This window comes from Neoarius graeffei, chromosome 5 (assembly GCF_027579695.1).
Source record: "Neoarius graeffei isolate fNeoGra1 chromosome 5, fNeoGra1.pri, whole genome shotgun sequence".
NCBI classification, from domain to species: domain Eukaryota; kingdom Metazoa; phylum Chordata; class Actinopteri; order Siluriformes; family Ariidae; genus Neoarius; species Neoarius graeffei.
The window spans coordinates 68702430-68729854 of NC_083573.1; the positions used below are offsets into that span (position 1 = coordinate 68702430).

Here is a 27425-nt window from a genome sequence, read left to right on the forward strand (position 1 = left end):
ATTTACTGGGATGTTGATCAAGTACATTTTTTTTGAAAACTATCTGGATCCAGATAAAACCAGATGCAGATAGTTTTACAAGGTTCTATCCATCCAATCTTTTAATTTCATTAAGTAACTAAAATATAGCACAAGTCAGAAGTTTGGACAGGTTTTTCTGTATTTTGACTATTTTCTATATTTTAGAACAAGACTGAAGACATCAAAACTATTAAATAACGTGGAACATATATGGAATTGTGTGTTAAATAAAGTGTTAAACAAAATACTTTTCATATTTTATATTCTTCAAAGTGTCCACCATTTACCTTGATGACGCTTTGCACACTATTGGCATTATCATAACCAGCTTCATGAGGTAGTCCCCTGGAATGCTTTTCAATTAACAGGTGTGTCTCGTCAAAAGTTAATTAGTGCGATTTCGTATCATCTTAATGCGTTTGAGATCACAGTAAAGAGTAAATAATAAAAATACAGTAAATATCCCTATTCCACAACTGTAGTAATCCATATCATGTCAAGAACCGCTCAACTACAGTAAGTAAAGAGAAACGACATCCATCATTACTTTGACATGAAGTGTCTTTTAATTAATAAAACAAAGAAAAACCATTCAGTTAGAAAGTGTGTCTAAACTTTTGACTGGTACTGTATGTATAAACCCAGAATTAATTTTTTTTTTTTTTAAATTACGACCACATTCTGGTCATGTATAGTTTTTCAATAAATTTTATTTTTCTGAATGCATTCTCTAAGATCTACGTGACATTTTACTTTAATACTTAACAAGATATTTTACCTTCAAATGTCATTGTAAAACATTTAACGACATTAAAATGCATTATAACATACAATAGATATATGGGTGAAGGCACACAAACACACTTCACAAGTCTGCTAGCTGACCTCCACTGGTTACAGCAGCTATTTAAATAATAATGGCTGGCTTTTTTTGTGGTATATCATCTCATCTCATCTCATTATCTCTAGCCGCTTTATCCTGTTCTACAGGGTCTCAGGCAAGCTGGAGCCTATCCCAGCTGACTACGGGCGAAAGGCGGGGTACACCCTGGACAAGTCGCCAGGTCATCACAAGGCTGACACATGGACACAGACAACCATTCACACTCACATTCACACCTACGGTCAATTTAGAGTCACCAGTTAACCTAACCTGCATGTCCTTGGACTGTGGGGGAAACCGGAGCACCCAGAGGAAACCCACGCGGACACGGGGAGAACATACAAACTCCGCACAGAAAGGCCCTCGCCGGCCACGGGGCTCGAACCCGGACCTTCTTGCTGTGAGGCTACAGCGCTAACCAGTACACCACCGTGCCGCCCTGTGGTATATCAGATATATTCCATTCAGCTAGCATGATACTGAATGAGTCGAAGGCTTTTTTGCTTGCTGAATGGAATATATCCAATATACCATGAAGAAAGCTATTTATTCTCATCTCATTATCTGTAGCCGCTTTATCCTTCTACAGGGTCGCAGGCAAGCTGGAGCCTATCCCAGCTGACTACGGGCGAAAGGCGGGGTACACCCTGGACAAGTCGCCAGGTCATCACAGGGCTGACACATAGACACAGACAACCATTCACACTCACATTCACACCTACGGTCAATTTAGAGTCACCAGTTAACCTAACCTGCATGTCTTTGGACTGTGGGGGAAACCGGAGCACCCGGAGGAAACCCACGCGGACACGGGGAGAACATGCAAACTCCACACAGAAAGGCCCTCGCCGGCCCCGGGGCTCGAACCCAGGACCTTCTTGCTGTGAGGCGACAGCGCTAACCACTACACCACCGTGCCGCCCGCTATTTATTATTATTATTATTATTATTATTATAATACATACACATTTGATGCAACAATTATAGATTTTACAAAAAGTTAAGAACAGGGTGGTAACTTAGGGCTGATTATAAATCAGGGCTGATTCTGATCGAATGTAATTCAAAGTTCTGTCAATCCAATGTACAAAGTCGAAGTTTTAACAATAAAAATGGTACAAGTCCAAAAAGCCTGAACAATAACCCAACTTGTATACAAGCTATATCCAGGTTGACCGTTCAAGTTCAAAGTTACTTTTGGTAGTAGTTGATTGTTACATTACATTTGTTCAAAACAAAAGGGCTTTGCTGAGTGAAGTTCTCTTGTAAAAGTCTTCGTCACTTTTCCTCACCTCCAAGTAGAACTTTGACAGTATTTCCGCTATTGCTCCCTTTTCCAGTTTCTCAATGTCTGTTGGTCTGTTTTTCTCTTGTAAACATGCATAAAGAATATGTAATGAAGTTTTGGTAGCCTTTCGGGTGTTCAGCACGTCTGTCTCTTTCAAAATTCTCTCTAAAGCTTCCACTTTAAATGAAGCAAACCTTGTTTATGTACAATGTTTATGTACAAACCGTCAGTCACTTGCTAGCACGGAAGTTTTACATCTTCGACGTGTCTCTTTTCCAGTTTTTCAATGTCTATTGGTATGTTTTTCCTCTTGTAAATATATGTGAAGAACATAGAATTAAGTTTTGGTAGCTTTTCGGGTGTTCAGCATGTCTTTAGTTTCAGTTTATTTATTTATTTATTTAGTGCTTAAACCGAGCACTGGATTAGCCTCGTCTTCTCTCTCTTCCACCCGACAAAGAAATGATTCTGCACATTCGCAGCAGAAAAGTTTTGTCAGTGGATCTTCGCCTGAGCTCCGATGTGTGACATCGTGTTGTCTTGACAACGTGCAATATTATAACAATATTGCATGCTCATTCTCCATTGGGGAGAGTGACGTAATACATAGAGGATAAGCGACATGATGACAATATTGCATGCCATCAATAAACCTGCAAGAAGGGAACAGAATACATGTTTTTATTCCATGGAAAAAGTGGCTCGTGTGTATAATAATTCAGTTTATTGCACGCATTGCATGGAGGTAATATAAGTAGTATTTCATGTTAATGTTATCTCATGTTCGTGACCAGTATTTCCGCTCTGCTGCACTGAAGTCCTTTTGTTGTGCCGGAACGTTTATACATTGTAAAACCAGGGAATGTACTAGACCTGTACTGTGCCTGTCTTGTACATTATTTTTTTTAATTGCTCTCATGGAGCATACTGCATGTAGAACACCTACAGCTAAAGTTTACTCTTTTCTTTTGAAGGATGTTGATTGGAAAAGGCTATACGTATATTGTGTCCTGCGTTCATCCTGGTTGATGATTGGCTACCAGATCGAAATTTATAACCTGAGAGTTTGAATGACCTTTATGTGGTTAACTCATTTTTGAACAAAATGCCAGATGCAAGCTTATAATATTGAGGTCACGAGTTGATGACATCTGAACTGACTGAATTACTTAATCGTTGAGTTAATTAATAGTATCATATGGAGAGCATCAACACTTCCTTTCTTATGGTATGTTGTTCTACATACCGCTGTTGCTCTACTAGATGCTTTTGTTTTGTCTTCTAGTGACGCATGTAGGGGCGTGTGTGTGTGTGTGTGTGTGTGTGTGTGTGTGTGTGTGTGTGTGTGTGTGTGTGTGTGTGTGTGTAGAATGGCTAACCTGAAAGAACATGGAATGAAGAAACTCAAAACCTCTTGTCATGCCAACAGGCAACGCTTACTAAAAAATGCTAAAAAACAAAATGGAATTGTGTGGCGTTGAAATGTTTTATGAACGGCAGAATTGTTTGCATGAGATAAGCTATGGAGAGAGATCTGCATTTTTATATAGCAAAATGTGTTGCAAAGGTAAGGTACAGTTCATTTGATAAATATGGGTATTGGGAGGGTACTGTCTTGCTGGAAGTGTGACTTTTCTGCTCGTCTGAGAGTTACAGTGTTAAAGGTAATTGGTGCATCATTAACTTATTAGTCAGTTTTATGACTCTGTGTATGTTTATCTCATGGGCTTAGATAAAGTTACATAACAAGGATGACCCTGAGTTTTCACTGACACTGCCATCGACATGATCCGGCATGTTGCGCAGTGTGTCCTCCTGGATTTTGCTGTACAGACTTTATTATCCAGCTGGGATTACTGTTGTATTGAAAAGGGGACAGATAATGCTTCTTTTGTTTTCTATCCTAGCAGTAGCAGCTGTGTGGTTGTTTCTTTTATATACAGGATCATGAACTATGATGAGTAAATGGCTAAACCATTCCACCATAAAACAAAGGATTGTCGTATTTATCATTCATGTCACTGGATTTCCCAGTTTTTGTGTTTTCTGTGCCATTATGAAGCCTTATTACACTCATGCAGGCCTTGAAGATTAACAAAATTTAAAACAAAAAAAAGCAAAAAAAAAAAAAACCTCATTATCAGGATTGAGATCAATGACACTCAGTTCTTTCTCTTTCGTTTTGTACTAACCCTCTTTAAATGTTGAAATATAGCAGCTTTTCAAAGCAGTGGCTGTTACAAAATGGTTCACCGTTTATTATTTGCATATGCGACAGACGAGTTGAATAGTAAAGGCTAATAAATAGCGTCAGTGGTCGTGGTACTTCGTATCAATCAATCAAATTTTATTTATATAGCCCTTTACAATAACCAAAAGGTACCCAAAGTGCTTTACATAAAAGCCATAAAACAGAACAACAAAACGTATCAAAACACAGGTTTTGACTGCGGAAGGTGCCACCGTGCTGCAGATTACCAAAAGCCTTTCAGAAGTACATGAAATAAAACGGACGAAACGAAGCACCCCTCAAAAACAAGACTCCCCTAGTCAGGATTGTATGCCAATCTAAAAAAGTGGGCCTTCAACTTTGATTTAAAAAGGCCGGGATCAATAGTGGTGCGAATGTCGGGGGGCAGGTTGTTCCACAGTCTGGGAGCAGCGACAGCAAAAGAACGATCACCCCACTGTTTATATCTCGACCTTGGAACTTCTAACAGAAGCTGACCCGAAGAACGCAGGGCCCTACCATGATCACGAATAGTTAAAATCTCAGACAAGTAATGTCGCTTTTCCACTACCAACGCGGCTGAGTTGGGCTGAGCCGTGCCGTGCTGAGTTGGGCTGAGTCGAGCTGAGCAGGGCTGTTGGAGTTGCATTTCGACTACAACCGCGCTGAATCGTGCTGGCTGGAAGTGGGTGGACACATTGGGTGGAGTTAGCGAAAGTGGGTGGACGTCAGGTGATGTCGTTATGTGGCGCAAACAGTGACATCAGTGATCTTTTAAGCGGTAGTCTCATGACCCGGAGAGTAAACAATAAACATGGAGGACATGGAGTCGTTAGTGTTGCTGGTCTTGGTGCTGTGGCTTGTTGTCACCGACAACGCCAACAGATACTGGCAAGAGCGTATAGATGAGGCGAGGCACATAAGGCTTCATAATTCTCGTAATTCGTAATTATTATTCTTCTGGGTTTACGGTGTTTACAGATCCCAGCGTGCTCGCGGGGCGTGTGTGGGCATGTGAGGACACTCCTCCTCACCAATCAGTGCACAGGGGAGTGTCTGCTCACGCCCCTAGCCTCACTCAGCTCGGTTTGGCTTGCTTCAGCCTCACTCCAAAACCGTGCGAGTTTTGGGGGCTGAGCAGGGCTGAAGCGAGCTGAGTCGTGCTGTTCTTAGATAGTCGAAACGCGAGCTGTGTCGGGCTGAAGCGAGCTGAAGTGAGCTGAAAAAGGGTAGTGGAAAAGGGCCATTAGATAGTCGAAACGCGAGCCGTGTCGGGCTGAAGTGAGCTGAAAAAGGGTAGTGGAAAAGGGCCATAAGAGGGAGCCAGGCCATTGACAGCATTAAAAACAAACAGCAGAAGTTTAAAATCAATTCTAAAACGGACTGGAAGCCAGTGGAGTGACGACAACACAGGAGTAATGTGTTCACATCTAGACGTGCTTGTTAAAAATCAGGCCACAGCGTTCTGTACAAGTTGAAGACGTAAAATTGAAGACTGGCTGAGGCCAACATACAGGGCATTACAATAGTCCAGTCTCGAACTGATAAATGCATGAATTGCTTTCTCGAGATCCTGCCGACTGAGAAACGGCTTCGCTTTGGCCAAGAGACGAAGTTGAAAAAAGCTCGTTCTAACAACAGAACTAATCTGTTTATCAAATTTAAGCCCACTGTCAAACGTTACCCCAAGATTTTGTACAAATGGTTTAAAAAAGGGGGCCAGAGTACCAAAATTTGTTGTAAAAACATTTGACGTGGGTGACGTGCCAAATAAGATGCATTCTGTTTTGCTGTTGTTCAAATGCAAAAAGTTCGGTGCCAGCCACTGCTTTACATCAGTAATACAATCCAGTAACTTAGTAAGCGCCGTATAGTAGTGAGTGTCTTGTGTTTTCTCGCCCTCTAGTGCTGGATTTATGAAGTCTCATTAAGACACATTCATTTGCTATCTCTTAAGTTCATTTTGTGGTGTAGATGTGTGTTGGGTTTTTTTTTCAACATGGTCAGATACCAGGTTAATATTTGTATACACGTTGTAACAAAAATCAGTATTGTAGTTTAATCATAGTTTATGTCATGGGATAATTTGACTCATGGGTTGATCAGTTTTGCCTTTGAATAACATGTATAAATGGAATAAGCACACCTCTAAATCTTTAAAATTATGTTATAATTGACAGTGTAAATACGGAGGTGATCTTAGGAAATTGCATGCGCTGACTGGTTGAGGAACTCGGACTATTTCTCACTAATCACTTCGAGTGACTCAGCAAAATGGCGGCCAATCGCTTTGTCACCGTAAGTGAGGAAGAATTACAAATAATGAAAGAAAATGCTGTTCCTAAAAACACTAAAGATGCTTCAAAGTTTGATCTGAAACTATTCAAAGGTAAGGTGGAAGTGTGATTTTATTTTATCTGTTTCAAAACAAAGTATTTTATGTGAGTCGGCATAGATAAGTGACACAAGTATGCGCCGTGCTTTTATTACATTTGCATGTCACTTTTGAAGATTGAAATAAGTTATTTTTAAATATGATTTTTAGGGGCGGCACGGTGGTGTAGTGGTTAGCACTGTTGCCTCGCAGCAAGAAGGTTCTGGGTTCGAGCCCAGCGGCTGACAGGGCCTTTCTGTGCGGAGTTTGCATGTTCTCCCCGTGTCCGCATGCGTTTCCTCCGGGTGCTCCGGTTTCCCCCACAGTCCAAAGACATGCAGGTTAGGTTAACTGGTGACTCTAAATTGACCGTAGGTGTGAATGTGAGTGTGAATGGTTGTCTGTGTCTGTGTCAGCCCTGTGATGACCTGGCGACTTGTCCAGGGTGTACCCCGCCTTTCGCCCGTAGTCAGCTGGGATAGGCTCCAGCTTGCCTGCGACCCTGTAGAACAGGATAAAGCGGCTACAGATAATGAGATGAGATTTTACCAGTGAGCTCACTATATAGTCCTCTATATAGTAATTCCCTATTTAGGGAGTAGTGAGCAATTTCAGACACAGGGTATGTGTCAGCCCTGCGATGGCCTGGCGACTTGTCCAGGGTGTACCCCACCTCTCGCCCGTAGTCAGCTGGGATAGGCTCCAGCTCACCTGCGACCCTGCACAGGATAAGCGGCTACAGATAATGGATGGGTGGAATATGATTTTTTTTTTTTAATAATCACCTCTGTATTGATACTAAAACAATTATCTGCCTCAGGCTAAGTGAATATCGGTGAATAATAACCACATTTATTATTCACTGATATTCACTTCACCTTTGGCGAATAATACTGAGATAACTGTACCAGAGGAATGAAGAAAGTGCAAATTAGTTGTTAAAGCTCTAACTGAGTTACAGCACAAGTGTCTGTGCTCCTGGAACAGTTTTTAATCTCTTTATAATTCCACTCTCCCTGGAGTCAACTTTAAATTCATTCATTCATCCATCTTCAGTAACTGCTTCAGTGGCTGCAGAGTGTATCCCAGAAACACTGGACGTGAAGTGGGAATGCTTTTAACTTTGCTCAATCGTAAAAAATAATAAAAGGTCACTTGCTAAGACATAAAATATCAAGTCTCTCTTTCCTACTGCTTGCTGCACCTTCAGAGAGAATATCCATGTCTCAGGATGTCCTTAGCAATCATCTCCATTAGAGGGAGACAGCAGATAAAGCATCGTTCTCACTTTATTGTTCCCGTAACCTCGGGCTCCAGTGTGCTGAATGATCTGGAAACCAAAAGCCTGACGCATTGGATTTTCTCTGTAAACTGTAATATGAGTCCGATGAGATCCCAGTTACTGATGCCAACGCTAGCAGAGTTTGCTTCATCCTCAAATTATGTTTTAAGGCAACATTGCCATCTGATCTGTGGATTTAGGTTGCTGTAAATATTAAAGGAAGACGAGTCAGCATAGTGGCTGTTGAGAGGAGATGGTGAAGGACACATGGACTGTAAAAAGGACTGCAGTGTGTTGTCTCATCTCATCTCATTATCTCTAGCCGCTTTATCCTGTTCTACAGGGTCGCAGGCAAGCTGGAGCCTATCCCAGCTGACTACGAGCGAAAGGCAGGGTACACCCTGGACAAGTCGCCAGGTCGTCACAGGGCTGACACACAGACACAGACAACCATTCACACTCACATTCACACCTACGGTCAATTTAGAGTCACCAGTTAACCTAACCTGCATGTCTTTGGACTGTGGGGGAAACCGGAGCACCCGGAGGAAACCCACGCGGACACGGGGAGAATATGCAAACTCCGCACAGAAAGGCCCTCGCCGGCCACGGGGTGCAGTGTGTTGTTATTATTTTTATTATTTTATTGTAGCCCTGCGACACGCAAATTATTTATACATTTACTTCCATTTAGTTCTAAAAAGAGATTAAGGAAATGATAGTGTTTAGGGAGTGAACATTCCTCTTCATCTAGGTGTGGTGGCTCAGTACACGCTCTCACAAGCAGAGAAAACAGAAGTGAGGGCGAAAGAAAATAAGACCGATAAGAGTCATGGTAGGATCCACCTGTGTTCAGGGGAGGATCGTGTTCCACCCTGTACTGGAATGTAAAGGCTGCCATTTTATTGTCACCTTCCTTCCACGAGTGTCCTGTTTTTCTTCATATTATTCATTAGGCATTAGCCTGCTTAGAACTTACCCAGAAAGATTATCTAATAGATAGAAAGGGTTTTTTTTCCTTTGTGTCTTTTTTTTTTTCTTTGAATTAAATGACCTTGTAAAAGTAATTTTTACATTTTCCCCCCCACACACGAGTTCCTACTTCTCCAGTGTATATAATTTCATCTGTTATATTACAGATGTGTTTTAATCAGTAGTGGATGAAAAACTTCTGACTGGGAGTGTAATGGAGGGAGTGCTGAGCAGCATGATTCATGTACTGCATGGGATGGGAGTAGAATAAGAAGAGATTATAGAAGAAACCTTTATTTGTCACACGCACACTCAAGCACAGTGAAATTCATCCTCTGCATTTAACCCATCTGAAGCAGTGAACACACGCACTCACAGTACAGTGCCTGGGGAGCAGTTAGGGGTTAGGTACCTTGCTCAAGGGCACTTCAGCCCAAGGCCGCCCCATGTTAACCTAACCATGTCTTTGAATTGTGGGGGAACCGGAGCACCCAGAGGAAACCCACATGGACACGGGGACAACATGCAAACGCCACACAGAAAGGCCCCCCGTCGGCCACTGGGCTCAAACCCAGAACATTCTTGCTGTGAGGCGACAGTGCTAACCACTACACCACCGTGCCGCCCAAAGTGTGTAGTTAGTCATTTTAGTTTTCTTATTATTATACCAACACAAAGGCTATACAAAACGACGACAATAGACAAAGACAATGAATACAAGATGTGTAATGAACCAAGGGAAGAGGTGGATTTTTAAAGTGCAAATTAAATCCGTAAGTGATTTATACAGTATCAGTGATTTGTAGCAGACACGCCATACCAAGTCAAAAGTTTATACACCCCTACTCCATTCATGTTTTTTTCATTACCATTTTCTATACTGCAGAATAATACTGAAGACTCCAAAACTTTGAAACAACATATGTAGCACACACATACAACTATTTGACATAGAAAAAGTATTTTAAAAAAAACCCTTTAGATTCTTAAAAAAAAAAAAAAATACAGGAATGACAGACTGTATAAGAAATAAGGGGATATGAAAAAAATTAGAACAACAGAGATAATAGAAATAAGAGTAATGACAAAAAAAGGCAAAAAGCAGGAAAGATGAACCAAAATCAGATTTAAAAAAAAAAATTTGTAATACTTATCCAGTGATTGTAATGCAAAAGGACAGCAAGAGAGAGAGAGCAAAATCCCATTATCATAGTTTTAATTTACAGTGTACTGTTTAGTTGATTTAGTGACCAAAGATATGAAACTGAATGTTTCTGTGTCACTGGGTTGGTATAATCACATCTTTCACCTCGAAATGCCGTGTGGTGTATCTATAGATTTTAAAGTAATGGTCCTTAAGGTTCAATTAAATTATCTTTAAAGGTCTCCAGTTAAAATATACATATTGATGATGTGGGTGGCATGGTGGTGTAGTGGTTAGCGCTGTCGCCTCACAGCAAGAAGGTCTGGGTTCGAGCCCAGTGGTCAACAAGGGCCTTTCTGTGCGGAGTTTGCATGTTCTCCCCGTGTCCGTGTGGGTTTCCTCCAGGTGCTCCGGTTTCCCCCACAGTCCAAAGACATGCAGGTTAGGTTAACTGGTGGCTCTAAATTGACCGTAGGTGTGAATGTGAGTGTGAATGGTTGTCTGTGTCTATGTGTCAGCCCTGTGATGACCTGGCGACTTGTCCAGGGTGTACCCCGCCTTTCGCCCGTAGTCAGCTGGGATAGGCTCCAGCTTGCCTGCGACCCTGCACAAGATAAGTGATTACAGATAATGGATGGATATTGATAATGCAATACATAATGGACCACCCCATCCCAGCGTCGAGGAAAGGTACAGTTTAGTACCTTTTAATTCTGAAAGTGTAGTTTGTATGGTTTTTTTAGTGTCCCTGTCTGCTGCACTTGTGGTAACACTTGAGCATGACTACAAAAATAGCGAAGTGGGGTTTCCTTTTCCAACCATATGGATTGATGAATATGGGAGAGACTGTGAGGCTGGAAATAGCCCACAGAATATAACTAAATCCTCACATGAAAGCCTTTATTGTTGAAAAGACCCATCTGGTTGAGAAGTAGCATAACAAGCACTTTTGCTTCGTGTAATGAGACGTTTCTTCTGCATGCTGTTGCAGAAACGGTCTGATGACCAACTTGTTCCACAGTCTCCGTGTGAATCGATCAGTGAAGGCAGACTTTGGCTGGAGAGCCTGTAGTGCCTTTCTGTCGCATTCTTTAAAGACTGAATGGAGGTGCAGTGGAATTGCCATGTGAAACATTACTGGAGCTGGCATGCTATGAAACATTTGCCTTAGCTAGTTAGGCTTGTGCTGTTGCTGCTGTTCCAGGTCTGGATATTTAACGGTTATTCCACGAAATCGAATCGTAGCCGATGAGGCACGTAGTGCCGAGTCGGCTATAAGCCATGTACAATGAGATTGAGTGGAATAACTGTTTTATTATATCCACATTCACTGGATTTTGAGAAACGGAGCATTTTTATTTTTAGCAAATTCAATAAATAAAAATGTTATACAAAACGTCTGACAAAATCATTTCCGCTTAGAATGGAAACTAACTGGTGAAATGACAGTCGCAATTTGTGAAAAATGCTTTAATAATAATTCTTGAAAAAAAACATTCTTACCATCCAACAAATACTTTTATTCCATATTTTTTTTGGGGGGGTCGTCTTCTTTAGAGTTTTTTGGCGGTTGGCAAACCAACTTAAAGGTGCATTACCGCCACTGACTGGGCTGGAGTGCAGAACAGGAGATATTGGGGGGGTTGGTTTAATATTCTTTTAGCTATTTCTGTTTCTTTTAAATACTTGAAAATTTTGGGGGTTTTGTTTTTGAGTAGAGTTTTTATTTCATCCTCAGTTGATTCAGCAACACGCTCCGCCATTTTATTTTTCTCTACTCATGGTATATGAGCTGATAGCCAAGTAGTAGAGGAGCCAATCAGAGCATGCGATTGCTCATATCCAGTGAATGTGGATAGAATAACAGTATTTTATTTTCTTTGCTTCAGGCCATGATGGATGAAAATATATTAGGATCATCCAAGGAACAGACTTTTTGGTCATTCTATTGGACTTATGTTTCAAAACCTGTGTCTTTAAATGCATCATTTCATTGAGGATTCACCAGAGCTTGTGATGATGATGATGATGATGATTCACAGAATGCTAGCTAAGCACAAGCTGAAGAGATCACTCATGGTGTGTGTGAATGGGTGGGGCACCCTGATAGTGACTCTTACAGATGCTGCATGTTAAAGGGATAAATGTATCTCATCTCATTATCTGTAGCCGCTTTATCCTGTTCTACAGGGTCGCAGGCAAGCTGGAGCCTATCCCAGCTGACTACGGGCGAAAGGCGGGGTACACCCTGGACAAGTCGCCAGGTCATCACAGGGCTGACACATAGACACAGACAACCATTCACACTCACATTCACACCTACGGTCAATTTAGAGTCACCAGTTAACCTAACCTGCATGTCTTTGGACTGTGGAGGAAACCGGAGCACCCGGAGGAAACCCACGCGGGGATAAATGTATATAACAGGATAAAAGAAGGGATAAATTTATATCTGGAAATTGTATATTTCTCTAAAGCTTTGGAAAATGTTCGTTGTTAAAAGCTCTATACAAATAAAATTGAATTGAACTGAATGCTCATAGTGACTGCTTAGCTGTAACTGTAAGTAGCTGCTTTCCACTTAGAAGTAACACTGGTGTTACATACCGTATGACACACTGTGTAACATACTTGTCTCTAAATGTCAGAATAAAGGTGTATAATCACCATATTGGTGTGGTGGTAACGCTACATAAAGGATTAGTACAGATCACTAAAACATTTCCTCTTTTATTTCTAGTTAATGGTGACATTCTGTATTTGTTCCCAAGCAGAGCTTTAATTCCTTATGACAGGGTTATATGTAGTGATATTTATAGACAGTTTACGAATTGTTTGATCCATTAAGCCACAAGCTCCATTATAGCAGTGGCGCACCATCGCTCCGGGGCATAATGTTAAAAAATTTTTCTGCCGCTCCTTAATTCCTTCACTTGTAAGGACAAAGGTGTGTAAGTGCTAAAGTCATTATTTAAGGTGTGTTCCTCTACGTCTGTTGCAGAGCTTCTGAATGTCATAAAATAAGCACATCCACATACTGTGCAGCAGTCAAGCCTGAACTGGTACAGGAATAGGTTGTATCTTTGTTTAAAGAAATGCTAGAAAGCTGGCATGTGGTAAAACGAGCATAATGCAGCAACTCTTTATCAATTGTGCAATGGACCACGCCTAAGCCATATACTCGACTATTTTATGATGGTCTATCTATGTTGTCTTGTGTGTTGATAAGGCATCTTGTTTGCTCATGGCAGCAAACTTTATGGACTTGTGTAGGAAGATGTTACACAATGCAGAATGTTTTAGCTTTTTTGGCTTTGCTGGAGAAAAAACAAAAATAGAGCAAGTCTAATAGTGACCAATCTCGGTTACAGGAAGGGCTGTGGTTTGTTGTTATGGAGATGGAAAATGTGTGCAAATTGGGTTAAAACTGTCGAAATACTCGGAAGTGTGCTTATGATTAACTATATGAGCTTAACCCTTTTATCACGGCAGACACGGCTCCATGTCAGTGGCAAAGATGCAGGCTGTGTGTGGGTGTGTGTGGGTGTGGGGGTGTTTGAGGCTTGCTTGGGAGAGGTGGATGACTAATTGTACCATCCTGTGGACACCTGAATGACACTCCTTTTCCTCCACCCTTTATTGCAGCATGAGTAACCCATGATTAAGGAACATTCCAGATAAACGAGTAATTGTTAAAGGAGTTTATGCTTGTACTTGTGCGCACAAGCAGAGAAAGTCCATTTGGAATTAGAAACGTATTGGCAGTATGAAAGTTCAAATAAGTTCAGTCAAGTTGTCAAAATCTGTACATCTGACCAGAGAATAGAGGATATTCAGACCAGTTGTAACATCAGAATGTGACCTCTCAGTCCAGTGCCACTTTCTCATTAATCTCCTTGAACGTCTTATTTTCCTCCACTTAATGTTTAAGGTGTGTGTGTTGTATGTAGTATACAGTGTGAATGTGGGTGGTACATGAGGCATACTGGTAACCACACCTTGAGTTCTTGATCTCCAGTCCCTCCCTCTTTTCCTGTCCTGGCAAAGCAACAGGGCGGGCAAATCCAAGCTCACAATGTCCTCTGAAAGCTTAGTGAAAGTGCACACACACACACAGAGCGGGGACAGGCCCACACTTCATAGCCTGTAGGCATCTTTTATGCTGAAGGAACGCAAGGCAGAAAGGAAACGTGAGCTGACAGTAGAGAGAACAAAACCAAAGCAAGAAACGGAAGAAGTCCATTTCAGCTGGAATACACCCACAGGACTGCAGGCTGCTGCTCTAAAAAGCAGCAAGAGGTTTGAGGACATCAACCTGTGGTGGGACACGAGAAGAGAGAAGGACACAAGAAGAGTGTCATAAGCCTGATCGAGAGAAAATGAGTTCTGCAAAGAAACCGAGGAACTACTCCTCTGACAGTACGGGGAGATCCAGGATGCCCTCAGACGATGTCTTCTACCAGGGCATGCTTAAAGCCATGGATGGCAGGAAAGGTACCTGAGTGAGAACTGTCTTGCAGTTAGTATGTTTAGATTGGGAGAAGGCTGGTTGATTAAAACTAATAAAAATATGCAAGTGTTATTATCGACGTACAGTGGTTAATCATTTCAACTTATATCTCAGAGTAACTAGAAACCTTTGCTACCATCCTGAATACTAGTTTCTGATGTCGGTAGATGGCTGTGCTAAAAGAGGTTCTGCATAGTTTGTGGTTTTCTCTTGGAGAGAGAGTGTACCCACAAGTACCCACCATAACTTTTACCATAATGCTATGCTTTGAAGCATTGCTGAGGGCAAAGACTGGCGTTATACTTACGGTACGCTTTTATAATGAAGAAAAAACTAAGCGGTAGTCATATCATATACATGTTTCAGAATTTCACAATTTGTATTGATAGTTTTTCCACCGAGTTCCAGGATTTGAACTTGTTTGCACTGTACTGTATCAGGATTCGCTGTATGAGTTGGTCACAGTGGAGCATACCATCTTGCTTTATTGCTGGAAAAAACAATAAATGTAAATCTCTGATGTGATGGTGCCATAAGTCTTTCAGATCAGACGTGTCGAACTTTTACACTTTAGGTTGAAAAGGTCCACACCCCTTTTGTCCTATTGCCTGCTACTTGTGCAGATGAACAAACAGAAGTAATCCTGAGCAAATAATATTTCTGGCACTACTGACATACAGTATGTTTAATGTACTATTAATGTGTTCCTGTACTTTTTACACCAAGGATTATCGTTTATCATTAATATTTAGTTTTTTCAATTATTATTTATTTACTTTGCACCCAATATGAGTTATCAATAATACATTGCATTCTTCCTCGTGATTAGAGCCGAATTAGAAACGCTCATTCGTATTAGGTTCCTGATCTCACGTTGCCCAAAGGGCGTGGTCCATTGTCAAGTTGCAGGTGTGATGGCTTAACCATTCACACTGAAATGCAATACCTAAATAAGGAATTCATTACATTACATTACATTAGAGGCATTTAGCAGACGCTGTTATCCAGAGCGACATACAACATACCCAGAGCAGCCTGGGGAGCAGCTGGGGGTTTGATGCCTTGCCTCAAGGGAACTTCAGCCGTTCCTGCTGGTCCAGGGAATCAAACCAGCAACCTTTTGGTCCCAAAGCTGCTTCTTTAACCATTAGGTCATGACTTCTCATGAATTCTCGAACTGCAAACTCAAAGTACATACTCTTTAAATGTCCCAAGTCTCAAAGGCTACTCGGGAGCAAACTTGTGACTGGTTAGATGTTGTAATCAACGTATTTTCCCTGCACTCGGAACCACCAAAAAAGGAAGTCTTTTATTGATGAGGGAGGATTTACTCCACACTGTTTGGTAAAAGTTCAACACGCCCTCACCATAGCAACGTTGATACAGTAACACTCCTCCCCGAGAAAGTGGAGGAAATGTTTCAGTGATCTGACGAGGGTGTGCCAGTGGTCTGAGATAAACGGCTTTTAATGGCTCTGGCTTCTTCTTATTTCTTTTTTTTTTCCCCAGCTGTATGACTTTTTAAAGCTTCTTTTAATCACCATTGAAACTCCCTCTTCTACTTAGCTCCGCTGTCGTTTTGCTCATGTACTGTAGCCATAACAAATCTTTGGCACCAGTTATTTTTACAACACGGTAAATTATACGATCAGTGAGAGACATCAGTGAGTGAGTGAGTAAGGGGGGAAAAAAAAGAGTATTGTCACTCATGGATAGCAGAAATCACCATCTAGTGATTCACCAGAGTGATTTTTGAATCACTGAATTATTTATAGTGGATGTGGGCCTAACACACACAAGAGTAGTGTAACAATTCCCAAAGTGTAATTTCATGTTCATTCGATTGCAAAAGTCAATGATGGGAAGACCCTGTGAGAAGAGTTTCTCAGGAATATAACTGATGCAATTGTTAAATTGTTGTGATTGCGGGTTAACATGAACTACGAATTGAAAAGGGATTCGACCATTGCTTTTCTTCTGGACAGCTGTAATATTCTTGAAGGAGCATTAAGCCAACTTATTTGTTCATCTGTTCAGTCCCAGAGTGCATCTGCTCTCTGCATGTATGATGTTTAACTTATCTTGTAACTTCATTCTGATTAGAAGTATCTGGTAAGTTAGTAAATCTAAATCTACACTGAATTTTACCGGCTCGCTCAGATGGTTCGTATGTAAGAACAGGATGTGATCTACACAGTGCTGGTGACTGCCATTTCTTTATGAGTACATGACTAATCACTTCACTTCTTGGTAGAATGAAACTTTTCACTTCTGCCACCTCGACCAAATAATGTTCATTCCTAAAATATGGATAAAAATAGTTCCATGCCACAGTATTTAAACAAGTCCCAGTTCACTTTTAGTGAAATAACTTAATGATATTTATATTGTGGTTGTTTTGGAAGATATGGGTCATGTAGCCTACTTAGGGGGCCTACTTGGGGAACTAGGTCGTGTAAAGGGTTGGAACTACATACGTGGAACTGACGTTGAAGGAAGTAAATGGAAGAGAGAGAAATTCAAGGAAAGGCATTTATGTGAAGACAACCCCCCCCCCCAAAAAAAAGGAAGGGGGGATAATTATGGTCTACATAAATATGGTCTAACTCTATTTATTGCAATAAGGAAAGAAAAAAAGCACAACTTTATTCATCACACACTTGTAAAATTCCTCTCTGCATTTAACCCATCTGAAGCAGTGAACACACACATACCCAGAGCAGTGAGCAGCCATGCTGGTAAAAGTTCACTTTTAGTGAACTGGTTGGTTCAGCTAGTGTGTGTCCTAAATAGTGTGTATACTGTGTGTTCCTTGTGTGTTTCTTTTAACAGAGCCTCATGAAAGACAGCACTTTCATGTTCCACTGATATTAATTTTCCTTAGTAGTGTTGTGATTTCCAGTGGTTCTGTCTGTACATGTGTATATGTGCTGCTCAAGGCCATTCCCTGAGCTCACATTCTTACTCCACCTTTTGGTACTGATAAAAACCCAGCTAAGCATGCCAAGTGATGTGCCATGTGCGCACCAGTTTCAGACATGTGCCCCTGAGCCAGTTTGTGCTTGTGGCTTGGTATGAGGTGAACATGTCTGTGCAAATGGTAGAGCTCGTCATTATGTGTATTTGGTCAGGCTGAATCAGAGGAGATCCGGTTCATCACGGTCTATTCACTATTCTTACGCAAATTATTCTTTGCCTTTAAAATGGAGTTTCTGGACCTGTGTTAGTTTGATCGCGGCAGAATTGCTTTTCTTGCTAAGTAAAGCACATTATTCTGTCCACGTTCACTGGATATGAGCAATCGCATGTTCTGATTGGCTACTCTACTACTAGGATATCAAACAAAATGGCGAAGCACATCAAGTCAGATATATCACTTTTTTTTTTATCAAGTATTTAAAAGAAATAGAAATGGCTAAAATAATAATATATTTATTCCCCCTCCCCAAAATATCTCCTGTTCAACACTCCAGCCCGGTCGGTAGCGGTAATTCACCTTTAAGTTGGTTTGCCAACTGCCAAAAAAAAACTAAAAAAGAAGAAAATTGCAGCCCATGTTACTGAACCAACCAAGGATGCAATAAAAACTCTACTCGAATACAAAACCCCCAAATAAATACAAAAAAAGCAACAAAATATGGAATGAAAGTATTTCATGGTAAGAACATATCTCTTTATTTTTCAAGAATTATTATTATCGCATTTTTCACAAATTGCTACTGTCATTTCGCCGGTTTGTTTACATTCTCAGCGGAAATTATGTTGTCCGACGTTTTGTATAAAGTTTTTATTTATCGAATTTGCAAAAAATAAAAATGCTCTGTTTTTCTCAAAATCCAGTGAATGTGGATAGAATAAAACAGTTATTCCACTCAATCTCATTGTACATGATCTGATAGCCGGCGAGGCACATAGCTCGTGTATGACGAGATTGAGTGGAATAACTGTTAAATATCCATATGGACATATTATTGATCTGATATACAGTATGTGTGATTTCAAGTCATGAAACTATAATTATTCATCACGTATTTCTTTTTGTGTTTTACAGATGAACGGGACAGGGTGCAGAAAAAGACTTTCACAAAATGGGTGAACAAGCACCTGATCAAGGTAATTCAGGTTACTTACTCTGTTACTAATTCAGGCTTTCGTCTAAACCGGGGAACAGGGGCACTGCGCCCTCTTACTCTCGGCGTGCGCCCCCTTACCGAAATGCCGACTGAACCCCAAGTCACACTTAGGCCATGCACTTATATGCTACTGCACAACATGCAATCTTTCTCAAAACGATCTTTTCTCCGTGAAAACATCCCAGCAACACCACGTGACAATGTGTCTGATCATCAAATACGTTATAATTACTCAAACTATTCCAATCATAGTAGATACACTGCCAGACGGTGCAAAAACAATCCGAATTGGCGTTTTCCAGACTGAGGCGCCATGTTGTTTACTTGTCACGGCTGCTCTCGCGAGATTTGACATGGGTTACATACAAGATCAGCTGACTTGTAGAGCGAGATTTCTCGAGACTGAATGACCTTTCACCCACCGGCGCAGGAGTTTTTGACAGAAGTAGTTCGCGAGTTGTTTTTGTTGACACTTGGGCATTTAAAGAGGTCATCCCGTGGCACGAAACGGAAGAAAGCCAAAGACTGTCTGGGGCAGAAGAAGATTACTTCTTTCTTTTTCAATGTTGACAAACAATTTGTTAGAATTTCCCTCTCAGATAGCCTCAGAATGTCCCATTGTAGCCTCAATTTTTCAAAGGCTTCGCACAGCGGAGGGGGGGGGACAAACACCCCCCCGCGCCCCCGGTCGCTTCGCTCCCTCGCCATGGTGAGCGCCCTCATACTAAATCTTTCTAGAAAACCCCTGCTAATTCACCAAAATTTGCTGCTGTTTCAACAAATGATTTCTGGAATGGGGCGGCACGGTGGTGTAGTGGTTAGCGCTGTCGCCTCACAGCAAGAAGGTCCGGGTTTGAGCCCCGTGGCCGGCGAGGGCCTTTCTGTGTGGAGTTTGCATGTTCTCCCCGTGTCCGCGTGGGTTTCCTCCGGGTGCTCCGGTTTCCCCCACAGTCCAAAGACATGCAGGTTAGGTTAACTGGTGACTCTAAATTGGCCGTAGGTGTGAATGTGAGTGTGAATGGTTGTCTGTGTCTATGTGTCAGCCCTGTGATGACCTGGCGACTTGTCCAGGGTGTACCCCGCCTTTCGCCCGTAGTCAGCTGGGATAGGCTCCAGCTTGCCTGCGACCCTGTAGAACAGGATAAGTGGCTACAGATAATGAGATTAGATGAGATGAGATTTCTGGAATAACCTCTTATCTCACATGCTCAGGTCTTCTTTCAGTTCTAGTTCCTACTCTACCTCTTATTAATGGGAGAAAACATGTATATTTTTTAAACCAACTGTTGAAAGCAAAGATAATGGGGACATGCTTGTAAACTATCAGTTTGAACAGATGCCAACCACAGGAGGAACACCTCAAATGGAGCTCAAATGAAGTTCAGGGACTTCTGATGGCTTGATTTTGATTTGGCACAGTGATGAACTTTGATCCTTTTTCTTAAAGACGTGCTTAATTCTTTCCAAATTGGAGTCAGGTGGAAACAGAGCATCATAGGGAATCACTTTTGTAGTTCAGTATGGGAATTCGGCATTTGAGGGATTAAGAGATTAAAGGTAGACTGCCTTTCAGATTTTTCAGGTTTAGGTCATAAAAAGAATTTTCCCCGACACCCAATTATTTTTGTTTACTGGACCGAAAGCTACTGAATTCGAATCACAGACTTCCCATTTTACTAGTTTTTTTTTATTTAATTTTTTTTAATAGAACAGTTAATACATTTAGGGCCACGTAGCCCTAATTTCTCCGCTATTTTTTCCTGCTTCACCATGACCCAATTCAAGATACTACGTCCTGCATCACGTGGTGGGCTTTCCCTGTTTGCGCAAGGCATTGTGGGATACAAATTTGAAACAGGAGAGAAAAATGGAGGACGTGAGTGTGCGAATGAAACGTGAAAGACCGAATACAGTAATGGAAAGCGAGAAAGACGTTATGTTGCGAAGGAAAGGAAACTCAGGACCAACCTAATAAATATCGGCGGTCAGCGAGCACCTCGGTGTGATCAGCTGTTCGTTTAGCGCCAGAATGATGTAAATGTCAGTGCACGGTCAAGGTAAACCTGTAGATGGCAGTAATGCAACACTGTGGATGCCAACTGCTGTAAAACCCAAAAGAAGGAGAAGAAGAAGGTAAACCTGCGCATGTGCACACGGACTTTCTCTGTCTGCTTGACTGCGTGAAGCGAGCGATTTCATGCACATTATTTGCTCAGGAATCCCCTCAAATTAAATAACTTCCCAGCCACAGAATGGCCTGGGTTGTTTGTTATATTTTAAAAATAAAAGTGTATCATAATGACCAAATTTCAGAGGGAAGTAAATTTCACAGATTTTTTTTAAATCTAAAGGCCGTCTAGCTTTAAAGTTGAAGGATCTTAGAGTAAGGCTGTGGAAAACATTTGCTTTCCATACACTTTGATTTTATTTTGACTGTATTATAAATCTGCTCAGATAACATCAAGAAACCAGACAAACAGCAAGGCAAGCAGCTTTTGAGTCAATAAAATATTTTAATATTTTGCGTATTTAACAACAGTGGTGTTCACAATGGGGTCTATTTATTTATTTATTTATTTATTTAAATACAGTGATAGAAACCACAACCCATGATTATCAGTTATTATATTTATTACTAAGTTCTTGTGGTTGTGATTGTGTGTGTGTGTTCTGTAAGTGAAAAGTGATACACATTTAATAATGGTCCTGATATTTGAATAGCTGGATTATATGCATTAAAGGGCATATTCTGGACCAATTTTGTTTTTTTAATATGAAAGTATGTCCCTTTACACACTCATCCAGAAGGGTAATTTTGCACAAGGCCATCTGTCTACAGCAGAAAAAAAATAAAACAACAAAACGCACAGCCTGTGTAGACCAAGCGCTCCCATTTCTCTCTCATTGTCCGGTCTTTTGGGAAACGATGAGTACTAATCCCATCATGATTGGTGTTGCTACACTCTCCTACAATACATCTGTTAACCATTTTAATAATTACGTGATAACGTTGAAGAAATGTGCAGAAAACCACCAGGTCGTTTTCTCATAAACAAACCAGCGCTGACGTAGGATTCAGAGGGAGGCGTCCCGCACGCGACGTCACGAAAATCAGTGTTTGCCGGGAAATCCAAATGCCAAGTTTTTTCAGAGGCGGACCAATTCGCCTCAAATGGCTTGATTTCAACTGAATTTTTCTGGTATTGCGCAAGGTAAAACAATTGCAGAGAATGCAGAATGTTACAGATATTTGACCAAAGTTTAATATAAATTAGGAGAATTACATTGATCTTGCTCCTGAATTTACCCGTGATATGCACTTTAAAAAATCCACTCTGAAGGCTTCTTTTGAATTTAATATACAGTTAAAGTGCTCCCTGGCTGTGAAAGGTTTGAGCCCCTGTGCTTTAAAATACAACATGGACATCTCTGACCATCTCTCTGAACGTCTCCTCAACTCTTATAGATTATAGACTCTCTTGATTAATCGTTGTTATTCTGATCATTCTCAGCACAACATATTCTATCCATACCGCTATGTCTCATTATTTTAACCTGTATCATATGAGAAAGATCAGGTTATATACCTGTTGGAAAAAGCAACAACAATCTTCATCCAGGCACGACTGCAGCTCTGTACTTGCCTGCTCACCAGCTTGCATGTCGCAAACAAATTCAAAACTCAGCAGCACGTCTGGTCTTGAATTAAAATGCATCTTTTGCCCCTCTTCACCTCAGTCCACTCTCTCATTTTAGCTGCTTACAGCGAGTTATTGATTCCTGTCTATATAACTTTTTGTTGCTGTTGTTTTTAAACTCATAAGATATTATTCTAGCCCAAGTAGTGAGTCAGTGAGTGAAAGGCACTTGATGATACTGTATCACCGTGTCTGAAACTCTTCTATATTATGATGGAGGAATGAACTGACTGACTTTATTCCCTCTGCAGAACATACGGCCTTATTTATAGATCACTTTGGATACGCAGGTCTGCCAACTTGAATACATGTAAATCTGCAGTATATTTTCCACCCAGGCAACAGAAGTGTTATTGTAGAGAGTGAATTTTACACCAGTGGTGTAAAAGCATGTTGTCAGGAAACTATTCATCGCTCCTATCCCATAGTGTACTTCAGTCAGAGCCTTGTAATTATTGCTAAAGACCAGCCAATTTATCTTAGTCCATTCAGGATAGTGAGGGGTTCTGAAAGAGGAAAGATGGATTATAAAAGGCTAACTTATCCCTCTTGACTTTTTTATTTGTTAAGAAAATCAGCTTTTGTTGCATAAAAATATCACAGGTCTTTTTTTTTTTTTTTTTTTTTTATCCCCTGCTGACCGAAAGGCCCAAAGGGGGATTATGTCATGGCAATGTCTGTCTGTCCGTCCGTCCGTCCCGGGAAGGATACTGACCTTCTGAAATCAACTCCTCTCTCAAGTTTTTGGAGGAATTTCACGAAACTTGACTGGATACTTTGTCGGTAACACGCATATTGCGATTTCGTTCAATTCAGTCGCATTTTACCAGAGTTACAGCCCTTGATTACCAAACTTGTACTTCGACAATTTCATGAGGGTGTATTAAGCACCTTATAGCATAGATATAGTTGCCAGCAGGGGATATTGTGCTCTCAGAGCACTTTTGTTTTTATTTTACAAAAGCAGCTGCGAAGTTGGAAGCAATAACATGGACTTTCTGTTTATACTGATCAGCCTCCAGAAGACTACAGACTCCTATTCATTAAGCCATAAAGAAAAAATGTTCTTGCACAAAAGCCTATTCTGCAAAAGTCCAGGGTAATGCCAGAATCACAACACTTAGCTGAAAACTGTTTGGAGAGTTTGTGTGTGAATGAGAGGGTGAGTCAGACACATCTGGATGCATTTTGTTCGTCTGAAGAGGCAGACTGGCCTCCAGTAGTCTGTGTGTTTGGTTGCGGGTGGCTGACTGTCTGCCTTAGACCTGCAGCAGCAATCTGTCTCCCCTCAGCCATACATGAATTTCCTCTGACATTCATTTAAAGAATGCCACTGCAGTGATTATAATCTTAAAAGTGGTGTGTGTGATATATATACATACAACCCCGATTCCAAAAAAGTTGGGACAAAGTACAAATTGTAAATAAAAACGGAATGCAATGATGTGAAAGTTTCAAAATTCCATATTTTATTCAGAATAGAACATAGATGACATATCAAATGTTTAAACTGAGAAAATGTATCATTTAAAGAGAAAAATTAGGTGATTTTAAATTTCATGACAACAACACATCTCAAAAAAGTTGGGACAAGGCCATGTTTACCACTGTGAGACATCCCCTTTTCTCTTTACAACAGTCTGTAAACGTCTGGGGACTGAGGAGACAAGTTGCTCAAGTTTAGGGATACAAATGTTAACCCATTCATGTCTAATGTAGGATTCTAGTTGCTCAACTGTCTTAGGTCTTTTTTGTCGTATCTTCCATTTTATGATGCGCCAAATGTTTTCTATGGGTGAAAGATCTGGACTGCAGGCTGGCCAGTTCAGTACCCGGACCCTTCTTCTATGCAGCCATGATGCTGTAATTGATGCAGTATGTGGTTTGTCATTGTCATGTTGGAAAATGCAAGGTCTTCCCTGAAAGAGACGTCGTCTGGATGGGAGCATATGCTGCTCTAGAACCTGGATATACCTTTCAGCATTGATGGCGTGTTTCCAGATGTGTAAGCTGCCCATGCCACACGCACTAATGCAACCCCATACCATCAGAGATGCAGGCTTCTGAACTGAGCGCTGATAACAACTTGGGTCGTCCTTCTCCTCTTTAGTCCGAATGACACGGCGTCCCTGATTTCCATAAAGAACTTCAAATTTTGATTCGTCTGACCACAGAACAGTTTTCCACTTTGCCACAGTCCATTTTAAATGAGCCTTGGCCCAGAGAAGACGTCTGCGCTTCTGGATCATGTTTAGATACGGCTTCTTCTTTGAACTATAGAGTTTTAGCTGGCAACGGTGGATGGCACAGTGAATTGTGTTCACAGATAATGTTCTCTGGAAATATTCCTGAGCCCATTTTGTGATTTCCAATACAGAAGAACGCCTGTATGTGATGCAGTGCCGTCTAAGGGCCCGAAGATCACGGGCACCCAGTATGGTTTTCTGGCCTTGACCCTTACGCACAGAGATTCTTCCAGATTCTCTGAATCTTTTGATGATATTATGCACTGTAGATGATATGTTCAAACTCTTTGCAATTTTACACTGTCAAACTCTTTTCTGATATTGCTCCACTATTTGTCGGCGCAGAATTAGGGGGATTGGTGATCCTCTTCCCATCTTTACTTCTGAGAGCCGCTGCCACTCCAAGATGCTCTTTTTATACCCAGTCATGTTAATGACCTATTGCCAATTGACCTAATGAGTTGCAATTTGGTCCTCCAGCTGTTCCTTTTTTGTACCTTTAACTTTTCCAGCCTCTTATTGCCCCTGTCCCAACTTTTTTGAGATGTGTTGCTGTCATGAAATTTCAAATGAGCCAATATTTGGCATGAAATTTCAAAATGTCTCACTTTCGACATTTGATATGTTGTCTATGTTCTATTGTGAATACAATATCAGTTTTTGAGATTTGTAAATTATTGCATTCCGTTTTTATTTACAATTTGTACTTTGTCCCAACTTTTTTGGAATCGGGGTTGTGTGTGTGTGTGTGTGTGTGTGTGTATATATATATATATATATATATATATAAACGAGGCCTGTGATTCTGAGGCTGTATTCAGGCTAGTTCAGTTTGAGCTTGCTTCATGGGCCTGCCTGCTTTACTAGACCAAGATATAACTGTGCAAAATGGATTTCACCAGTGCAGCAGTTCCATGAGAGAATCAGGTTCCAGCTCTACTAAAGGATGTTAAAATAGATGACATGTTACTAGTACGGCTGCACGGTGGTGTAGTGGTTAGCGCTGTCTTGGGTTCGAGCCCAGTGACTAGCGAGGGCCTTTCTGTGTGGAGTTTGCATGCTGTGTCTGCGTGGGTTTCTTCCAGGTGCTCTGGTTTCCCCCAAAGACATGCAGGTTAGGTTAACTGGTGGCTCTAAACTGACTGTAGGTGTGAATGTGAGTGTGAATGGTTGTTTGTCTCTGTGTCAGCCCTGCGATAACCTGGCGACTTGTCCAGGGTGTACCCCACCTCTCGCCCAGTCAGCTGGGATAGGCTCCAGCTTCCCCGCGACCCTGTACAGGATAAGCGGCTACGGATAATGGATGGATGGAGTATATATCGAGAGAGAAACTTAAGAGGTTTTGACTTAAGATGGTCTGTGAAATCAAGGAGCTTTCTTGCGTTATTTAGCAAACCAACCCCAGGCTTCCTCACTGTTTGCTTTGGATACAACCACAAATCCATCTGTATCAATGTTTCCTCATCAGACAGTGCAATGCTGCTGGATGACTCTATACATAGTTACTGAAAGCCAGACAGTGATAAAATATTATAACTAACAGAGTGCTAATTTTACACTGGCTTTTACATGTCAACAGCTTTAGAATGAACACAATAAGACTAATAGCGTCTCCTTAACATAACACAACAGCAGAGTATTGCTTTGTGTTGATGGACTGATCTTATTAATTATGGAGTCAGTAAGCGGTGTGAAAACTGAGGCACTATAGACAGGGATGGGAACATAATGGTGTCTGTGTTGTAGTTTATTACTTACACCTCTACATTTCACTCAGCAAATGTTCCTCTGGTTAAATTAGGCAGGCAGAGGCAGCATGACGTAGTGGAATGTTGAAGGCACTTTGATAGTTAATACATGTTACAATAGTGATCCCTAGTGGTTAAACCTGCACATTGCATTTTAGCATCATGAACATGAAAGCATAAATAACAAGAAAATTTGTTTTGTGTTTGTAGGTTGGGTGTATCAGAAAAAAAGAGAGGTGTAAAAATGATTGTGCTGTATTTATACTGCTCTGTGTTATACTAGTTATCTCCTCTCATCTCATTATCTCTAGCCGCTTTATCCTGTTCTACAGGGTCGCAGGCAAGCTGGAGCCTATCCCAGCTGACTACGGGCGAAAGGCGGGGTACACCCTGGACAAGTCGCCAGGTCATCACAGGGCTGACACATAGACAAACATTCACACCTACGGTCAATTTAGAGTCACCAGTTAACCTAACCTGCATGTCTTTGGACTGTGGGGGAAACCGGAGCACCCGGAGGAAACCCACGCGGACACGGGGAGAACATGCAAACTAGCGCTAACCACTACGCCACCGTGCCGCCATACTAGTTATCATGGTTCTATATTTATATGTTAGGATTAGTGTTTGTGATGACAGTTTGGAACGTTAATTAAAGGTTTTAGCATCATAAAAGAGAGAATTACTTTGACAGCAGTACAACTTCTGTCATATCCATCAAAACATGAACAGTGCAGACATCAGTTAGGTTTTAATTCAAGCAGTGGCTCTTAGGGCCCTCCAAACAGTCAACTTTATCACTTTGTGGACTTTCTGGAGGTCCTGAAAACTGTTCCCTTATGCCGCTTTTCCACTACAAACGCGGCTGAGTTGGGCTGAGCCGTGCCGTGCTGAGT

General features: G+C 41.2%; 1 protein-coding gene across 9 annotated transcripts in view; it reads left to right on the plus strand.

Moving 5' to 3' along the window:
• The window catches only part of plecb (plectin b), a 213574-nt gene that overhangs the window by 131482 nt on the left and 54667 nt on the right, over window positions 1-27425 (plus strand). For 6 of the 9 annotated variants that reach the window (XM_060922295.1, XM_060922288.1, XM_060922289.1 and 3 more), the window contains exon 2: window positions 18756-18817. In XM_060922295.1, the coding sequence (XP_060778278.1) occupies window positions 18756-18817 (62 nt within the window). Of the gene's footprint in view, window positions 1-14271; window positions 14689-18755; window positions 18818-27425 lie in introns of those variants that run through there. The other 3 variants (XM_060922293.1, XM_060922296.1, XM_060922294.1) reach the window with 2 other exon arrangements.